At 49.5% G+C, this 8,985-nt stretch overlaps 1 protein-coding gene across 1 annotated transcript; it reads right to left on the bottom strand.

The window, feature by feature from the left end:
* Nucleotides 1–3,248: 3,248 nt before the first annotated feature.
* FOS (Fos proto-oncogene, AP-1 transcription factor subunit) lies at nucleotides 3,249–6,649 on the bottom strand. The gene is made up of 4 exons (XM_079124783.1): nucleotides 6,342–6,649; nucleotides 5,329–5,580; nucleotides 4,826–4,933; nucleotides 3,249–4,702 (listed from the first exon to the last, which is right to left on the bottom strand). Exons 1-4 carry the CDS (start codon nucleotides 6,480–6,482, stop codon nucleotides 4,061–4,063), a joined length of 1,143 nt encoding a protein of 380 aa, XP_078980909.1. The 5' UTR covers nucleotides 6,483–6,649; the 3' UTR covers nucleotides 3,249–4,060.
* Nucleotides 6,650–8,985: the final 2,336 nt, after the last annotated feature.

Consider the following 8,985-nt stretch of genomic DNA (forward strand, 5'->3'; position numbering starts at 1 on the left):
AATTGTTAAATGCTATTCTTTAATTTTGATAATTGCACATGATGAGAAGAGGTGCAAAGACAATGCAGGATCTATAATCCATAATTCTACAGAGATAAATATGTCTTTCTTTTACACTTTTTCTGAAGAAAATTAATTTTGAGCCAGAGTACACCGGCAATGCATTCACGTTGAACTTGAATTGGCCAAGGTGATCCAGGGATGGCAGTGGAGGAATTCCACCACCCAAGGATGGAAGTGGGATGTTGTATACAGCCAGACATAGAAGATGTGAAATTCCCATTGCCAAACATCCTAATAGGGTCAGGAATAGCAGTTAGAGAATATGAGTAGAATGTATTTCTGCTTGTGGAAACAGAGTAGAATTTATTCATTCATCCACAGTGAATATATTCATTAACACTGTGCTATGTGCCAGGTCCTAAGCTAGGTCTGGGGATCCACTAGTGAGCTAAATTCACTAGTGGGAGTGAGTTCTGGGACATGGTTCCCAGAAGGAAATGACCTCCCAGCCACTTCTATTATATTTGGATGTTGCATTTCAAGGTTTTTAACAGTGATGTCCTTGCAGAGTTTTTTTGATTTGTTTTTGCCATACTAGGGGTAAAACCCAGAGCCTCATGCATGCTAGGCAAGTGCTCTACCACTAAACTATATCCCCAGTCCTTTCTATTTTTTATTTTGAGACCGCATCTCACAAAGTTGCCCAGGCTGACCTCAAACCAGTCCTCCTTCCTCCACCTCCTGAGTGGCTAGGATTACAGGTGTGCACCACTATACCCTGCTGACGTCATTGTTTTGTTGAGACTAGTATGAGGCTATATCTTACGAGAGTGAAGCCTTTTCCAAAAGAAAATTGAAATTCCCAATATCAATCATCTACAGGAATAATTGAACCCTGAGTCAGGAAAGGAGGATTTGGAAGAAGTCCTTTGGCTAGCAAGAGAAGGAACTTCTTCTCTCCAGACCATGAAAGTGGAATCAGTAGGGCACTTGGCAGGCTGTCAATCCTGTGCGGGACCCCATGACCTTTAGGAAACCTGCTAAAGAGACTCCCTCTCCCTGGAGCTTTAATGCAGCCTTGTTGATGGGGCAACCTGGGCTATGGTGAATTAGAGAAAAGTTCTGTCTGGTCTGTCAAAGGGAAAGCAATGTTTCCCCTCTGTAGTCAGCATGGGGTAGCCAAAGTAAGGTCAGGCAATGACCAGGGATGTCCAGGGATGTCCAGGTCCAGCTGCCCTTCTCTATCTGTGACATTTCCTTCCTTCTTCCTCATATTATTAGTGTACACATAAGGGAGGCAGCTGGGTTCCTTAATATATATATATAATATATTATATATTATATTAATATAATATAATATATATATTTCTCCATATATATTTATGTATATACATTGTCTAGATAAATATTGTATATACAAACACATACACACGTCACCTTTTTATTTCAGATTCAGATGTTAGGCACATTCATCCATATTTAGCCTAGGTCATATTTTTAAAGTATAAGGTATTTGCCCTAAGAACAACAAACAATGAGCCCAAGGCCACTTTGCATACTGCAAGACTGGCAAAAACAGTAGGCAAGCATGTGTGATGTGGGAGTGCTCCAAAGAGCCACAAGTAAGTTGCTTTCAAATGTCAATTATCATGGGAGGAGCAGGGGCTCATAAGTGAGAACAAGCCTAATGGAACTGTCATTTCAAATCAAAACCTTTAACTTGATTGAAGATGATACTCTGTGACCACCCAGTGATTTTCATTATCACCAAAGCATTAGGAGACTGGCCTTGAATCTCTCCTTCCAACCAGCATGTGTAGAAACATGCTCTCTGGCTTTCAAGCTCGGTGCTTGTGTGACACTTGAGAGCAGGGGTAGAAGGGCACAGTCGTCTGTCTTTGTGGTTTGTACATGTGCGTGTAAGTGCCCCATTACCAGAGGTGTCCCAGACAAAGGTCATGTTCTTCTTTAAGACGATAAAGTTTCTGAGTTAAAACTTATTCAGTCACATTGACTTCTTCTTATTGAGCGATTATGTAACTCTTTATTTACAGAATGATCAGCCCTTATTTGTGCTCTTTGAGATCTCTTTTCAATTGTCAGAGCCAGCTTGTTCCTGATGTTAGAGCAACTTCAGAAATCACAATGCACTTTTTACCAAGGGATAGGACAATAGTCCTCTTTTCCTTTTGAGAACAAAATATGCCAACTAAGTATGTTAAAGACTGAAAAGTTTTTTTTAACCAAGTGAAAACCTTTTTAAATCTAGTTTTTTGTTTGTTTTCATTTGTTTTTAGTTATCAGAACTTTTGTTGATTTATTTGGTGGTGCTGAATTGAACCCCAGGCCCGTGCACGTTAGGCAAGCACTCTACCACTGAGCCATATCCCTAGCCCTTAAACCTAGTTTTGTTTTTGGTATCAGGGATTGAACCCAGGGGCCCTTAACCTCTGAGCCACATCCCCAGTCCTTTTTATATTTTATCTAGAGACAGGGTCTTGCTAAGTTACTCAGGGCCTCATTGAGTTGCTGAGGCTGGCTTTGAATTTGCAATCTTCCTGCCTCAGCCTCCCAAGCTGCTGGGATCACAGGCATGCACTGCCATGCCCAGTTAGAACCAGTTTTAAGAGGCAATTCGCCCTGATGTTTTGGACAAAGAGTGGGAAGTAAAGATTCTAACCACCACAGTACAATGTTGAAAAAAAAAATCATTCCATTCCAACTAGTCTTCAATTTGTTCTCTTTTCATGTAGCAGCAACCCTTCACATGACTTTTTAGGAATATAAAACTTAAAATAGGTCCATGTAGACCACTTGCTTAGCATCGTGTGAGTACCTGAGCTCAATCCACAGCACCGCATTATTTAAAAAGTTGAACTAATTTGTGCAAAGCTTAGCTCTGTTTGCTCAAAGGAGCCCTTTAAGATTAAAACATCCGAATTTAAGGTCAGCACAACTTCAATTCAAACGTTTACCCCTATGGCTACCAAAACAGAAAAAGAAGCAGGAAGACACAGAACCCACTGGATAGATTTCTGCCCCCAGAGCTAGAAAGTAGAGAATTTCAGCAATGCAATGTGAAGACACATATTTTTAAAATCGCCTCTCCAGTTTCCTTCTCCTCTTTGGTAAGGGATCAGACAAGGGGTGTGTCCCCCTCCAGGAGCTACCCTTCCTGACAAACTGGTCTCCAATAATACCTTTCAGAATCTTACAAAACTCCCAGAATGAAGAGAGCACAAGACTTTGGTTGCATTCAACTTAAATGCTTTTATTGACAATGTCTTGGAACAATAAGCAAACAATGCTTAAATTTTTCATTCAAATTCACTTTCCACATGTTGAAAGACCTCAAGGTAGAAAAAAATAAAATAAAAATATAAATATCTGAGAATCCATCTTAATAAATAAATTAAAAACACAATAAAACGTTTTCATGGAAAACTGTTAATGTCAGAACATTCAGACCACCTCAACAATGCATGATCAGTAACATTACAATGAACATTGATGTTGAAGAAAAACTACAGTACATGGATATAGCTACTTATTTCTATCTACTAGAAAATAAAGTCGTATCTTTTCTTAGTTTAATATTGGTCATTTCTAATCAGAACACACTATTGCCAGGAACACAGTAGTTATTGTTAAAATCAGCTGCACTAGATACAATTTGAAAATATCCAGCACCAGGTTAATTCCAATAATGAACCCAATAGATTAGTTAATGCTATGAGAAGACTAAGGAGAAAGAGAAAAGAGACACAGACCCAGGCCTGGCTCAACATGCTACTAACTACCAGCTCTCAGATGTGTCACTGGGAACAATACACACTCCATGCGTTTTGCTACATCTCCAGAAGAGGTTAGGGACTTGAGTCCACACGTGGATGCTTTCAAGTCCTTGAGGCCCACAGCCTGGTGTGTTTCACGCACAGACAAGGTCCTCCCTAGGTCTACGGGAACCCTCGAGGGAAGACGTGTTTCTCCTCTCTGTAATGCACCAACTGGGGCAGTGGCACTTGTGAGTGCCTGCTGCCTCCCCTTCCCTGCCCACTCACAGGGCCAGCAGTGTGGGTGAGCTGAGTGAGTCAGAGGAGGGCTCGTTGCTGCTGCTGCCCTTGCGGTGGGCAGCCGCGCAGCTGGGGAAGGAGTCAGCCTCGGGGTAGGTGAAGACGAAGGAAGACGTGTAAGTAGTGCAGCTGGGAGTACAGGTGACCACGGGGGTGCACAGGGGCTCCAGCTCTGTGGCCATGGGCCCCATCCCCAGGGAGCTGCTGTGCAGGGGCTCCCAGTCTGCTGCATAGAAGGAACCAGACAGGTCCATGTCTGGCACGGAGCGGGCGGTCTCAGAGCCGCTGGGCCTGGATGATGCTGGGAACAGGAAGTCATCAAAGGGCTCAGCCTTCAGCTCCATGCTGTTGATGCTCTTGACTGGCTCCACCGATGGCTTGGGTTCAGGGTCATTGAGGAGGGGCAGGGCGAAGGCCTCCTCAGATTCTGGGGTGGCAGCCTCTGTTAGGCCCCCACTCAAATCCAGGGATGCCACAGACATTTCTTCTGGGAAGCCCAGGTCATCGGGGATCTTGCAGGCAGGTCGATGAGCAGCCAGGATGAACTCTAGTTTTTCCTTCTCCTTCAGCAGGTTGGCAATCTCAGTCTGCAAAGCAGACTTCTCATCTTCAAGTTGGTCTGTCTCCTGTACACAGTGGGGTGAAGGAAAGTGTAAGTCACGGTCTTTCTCAAGGACCTTCCTCCCTATGCCCAATCTCCAACTTTCTCCCCAACTTCTTCAAAGGAGTGACCCAGAGGCTCTACCTACCGCCTGGAGTGTATCAGTCAGCTCCCTCCTCCGGTTTCGGCACTTGGCTGCAGCCATCTTATTCCTTTCCCTTCGAATTCTCCTTTTCTCTTCTTCTTCAGGAGACAACTAAAGTTTAAAAAAGAAAAAAAGAATAACATTCAGTAACAGTGTCTACCATCACCTGCATTCCCCAGCCCCAATAAAACTGGCTCTGGCAGCTTCCTGATACCTCTCTGTGAAGCCATTTCTAACCTGCAGTTGCGAACTGGGCGTGACTTGCGTTTAAAGTAAGATTCTCAGCAAGTGAACAAAGAAGAGCCCAAGCTAAAGCACGAGGTAGAAAACTCAGGGAAGAAACTAGAAGGGTACTTCTTGGAGAAGGACTAAGTGTGACTTGAAGGGAAAGGGCTTGGAACCAGGGTCAAGAAGTGCTGGCAATTCCATCAGGGCTGCCCCCTCTCTACTATGCTCTGTATCTCCACTGCCCCTCCTCTGTCCCCAGGTACCGAAGAACTCCTCACCTGTTCTACCTTGCCCCTCCTGCCGATGCTCTGTGCTCTGCCCCCTGTCATGGTCTTTGCCACTCCAGCCCTGGAGTAAGCTCCAGTCGAGGGAGTGGGGACTCCGTAGGGGTGGGGAGCTCTGGTCTGCGATGGAGCCACAGAGGAGACCAAGGTGGGTTGCACCAGCCATTGCAGGTCCGGGCTGGTCGAGATAGCAGTCACCGTGGGGATGAAGTTGGCACTGGAGACAGCCATATCCGTGCAGAAGTCCTAAAACAAAACAGAAGGGGAAAGCTGACGTGAGCGAGCGCGTTCCAGACACAGGTGGGGAGAACAGAGTTTGTGCGGCATGCAGCAGGGAGAGGGAGAGAAACCGTCCTGTTATGAATTGCCCAGCTTAAATGCCTCTCATCTTGGATGAAAACTCTCTCCCTTTTCTCCCCAGAAGTCCTCAGAGCAGTGCCTTTCTCCTCCATCCTGCTGCTGCGTTCCCGTTATCCCTCCAGCATCACTCGCTTGAAAGGGGGTTTGTTATAAATATCCCTGACGTCTGCGCTGACGCAGGCGCCGCTCCGGAGTCTCCAGAATGAACTCGCTTTTTATCAATGAAACTACCTTACACACCCGCCCGCTGCACCCTCCTCCCTGAGCCCTCCTTCCTGCTCCAGGCTGCCACGGGAAGGGGGGGATTGCCACTTTTTGCCGCCTCCCGGGAGAAGCCAGACTCTAGTTAGCGAGTCTTTGCTTGGGACATGTTTGCTCCAGCTAATGTCAGGGATAAGCCATGGAGTGCGAACCAGAGGCTGCTCAGGATGAACCTGCAGCGGGAAAGGGGATCCAAGGCTTACTATGACAAGCGAGCGTGTGCTGAGAACAAGTCCCGAGCTGCCAAGTTAGGGTTGCTCCAGTCGCGGCAGCCTCCCTCCCGAGCTAAAGGGAGACCCCGACTGGTGTCCCTGAGCGTTCCGCCCCGCTTTTTCCTCCCGGAGACCCAGAGTCCCAGGTCCCACGGCGGCACGAAGCCAACTTACCTGTGCATTGACAGGAGAGCCCATGCTGGAGAAGGACTCGGCCGGGGAATGGTAGTAGGAGAGACTGTCCCCGGCCGGGGAGGCGCTGCTGCAGCGGGAGGATGACGCCTCGTAGTCGGCGTTGAAGCCCGAGAACATCATTGTCACGGTTTGTGAAAGCCGGGAGAGGGACCAAGGGACGGAGACGGGTGGGAGCTGTGAAGCAGAGCTGAGTAGGAGCGCGGTCACTGCTCGCTCGCTGCGCCGCCGCCGGCTCAGTCTCGGCTTCTCGGCTGCTCGCTGCTGATGCGGTTGGAGTACTAGGCGCCGCAGCCACCGCTTTTATAACAGCATTTTATGAATGAGCCAACACGTCACTGGGCGTAACCACTGGGGCACTCGGGGGGAGGCGTGCGCTCCCGGGTGCCTCTGTGGCCGCCTTGTCACCTCCGCCGCGTTGGCAGCCCCTTGTTCCCGTATTGCTGGTGTCCTTATCCTATGAACGTCTTGCGGTCCAGATCTTAGGGGTCTCTCGGATCCGTCCACATGTGGGATTTCGGGGATAACTCCCCCCACGATTACAGGGAACGGCCGTGGAAACCTGCTGACGCAGATGTCCTAATATGGACATCCTGTGTAAAGGGGGGAGGGATTGACGGGAACTGCTCGCGGGCTGCAGCCAACACCAAGGGTGCAGCGCGGGGGGAGGCGGGGGCCCGCGGCCGGGGGAGGGGAGGCGGGAAAGGCAGAGAACGCTAGCGAACATTCGCACCTGATTCAATGCGGACCCTTGCTCCCCCGGTCGGAAGACATGGGATGACGGCCGCCTCCTTAGCATTGTCCAGAAACTGGGTACAGGTATAGGAGAAACAGGTACAGGGCGCTGAGGGCTTGAAGCCTCTGCTCTTGGACGAATGCGTCCCTACCCCCATTCCCTTAGTCCTAATTCAGTGCAAAATGTGGGATCAGACCCTCAGCCCTCTCCTTGAGCCCCCAGGCTCAAGCAACACTAGAACTGCGTTTTGAAGCAGAAAGTGGAGGATCCAAAGAATACGATAACCTACTTTATCTATGATGTGGGTTCATTCATTCATTCATTCGTTCATTCATTCGTTTTCAAGGAAGACAGCGCAGATTTTTCTTAGCCATATGTGGGGTATTAGTGTTATTGTCAAATCTGAGACACTATCCGACAAACATTGTGCAAAACCTCGATGCAAGATGTCTGAACGGGTCGTTTGCCTTACTCTGGGCTGGGGCGGGGAAGTGGGACCTTGGGGTGGGACCGCGGTTGCGTTATGTAGGTAAGTGTCCCATTGGGGGTTACAAGGTGGGGTGATCTTCTAGGGAGAACTAGAGTCCGCGCTGGGGAGATGGGGGCTGGTTCAGTCCCGCCAGGAAGCTGCGCTTACCGGGAGGCAGCAGCGGGTGATTTTCCAGCTCGGACTTGGAGGGGGGAGGACCGGGGGGACTGAAAGGACAGTGCCCAGCAGTGCCCAGGCAGAAGACCTTAGCCGCTGCCCCAGGCGCGGCTCTGCGTCCTGAAAAATGAGGTTGGGGGAAGAAAAAAATGTCCCAGAGTGTACCACACCCCCAGATGCCCCCAGTCTCCTGTCCCGCTGCAAAGGACAACCGGGGTCACACTGCCCCGGATCAGCCCCAGCATGTTGGCTACCTCCGGGGCAATAAGCCGCAGGTCCCTTGCAGATCCCCTGTGTCTCGCCTTCCACACTTTGGACCCGGAGACTGGGCCTACGGTGGGCACCCAGAGGGGGCGAGGCACGATTAGGGCAGATCATTCCTGGTGCTCGGGGAGCGGAACCGCGAACCTGCCTCCAGCCGCCGCACCCGGGAGCCAGGCGATCCTGCTATAGATAGTAACAGGGAAGCTGCTGTTTACAGCAACACAGCGCCGCCAGGGCCGTCGCCAGGCGACGCCGCGCGGCCGGGTGCGCCCGTCGGCCCAGCGCGGCCACCCGCCCTCCCCGCTCCCCAGGGGACGCGGCCTCCCGGTCCTTGCTGCGGCCGCTCCCGCCGCTTGACATCACCCGGCGGGTCCCGGGGCTGAGCGCCTCTAGCGCGGGCTTATGCGCTAACCTCCATTCTTAGAGATCCGAACCCGGCGGGAGCGGCGAGGGCAGGGAGGCGGGGATTCGTGGAACTGGGCCACTTGCTATTTTTGCATTCCCTGTCACAGGCAGAGGTGAAAACAGAATTTCATCACTGTATGTCACTGGTTTATGTTTGTGGGAATCTAGACGCTTTTCCCTCCTCACCCAAAAGGCGCGCGGCGGGAGGTGCACATAATATAAACAGACTTTGTGGAAGTCCCCTGTATCCTAAAGCAATTCTGCGGTCTTCTGTTCTGCTAATTCTATCACCTGTCAGTCTATCCCACTGCCCTTGATTATTACAGAGAGCGAGAACGAGAGCGAGAGAGAGAGAGAGAGAGAGAGAGAGAGAGAGAGAGAGAGAGAGAGAGAGTTTATGAAGGCAAATCTATTTCTCCTCTTATTATTCGCTTCGACAAAGTAGGTCAAGCCTTGAATTCCTGGGTCTGGCCTTGCCTTCTATTCACACAAATGGATCTCAGAGCCACTTAAGAGAAAAACCTAGAATGATTTGATTTACTTCCTCTTCAGGACTGAAACAGCTCAGGTCAACA

Source organism: Sciurus vulgaris (assembly GCF_902686455.1).
Source record: "Sciurus vulgaris genome assembly, chromosome: 2".
Lineage (NCBI taxonomy): Eukaryota > Metazoa > Chordata > Mammalia > Rodentia > Sciuridae > Sciurus > Sciurus vulgaris.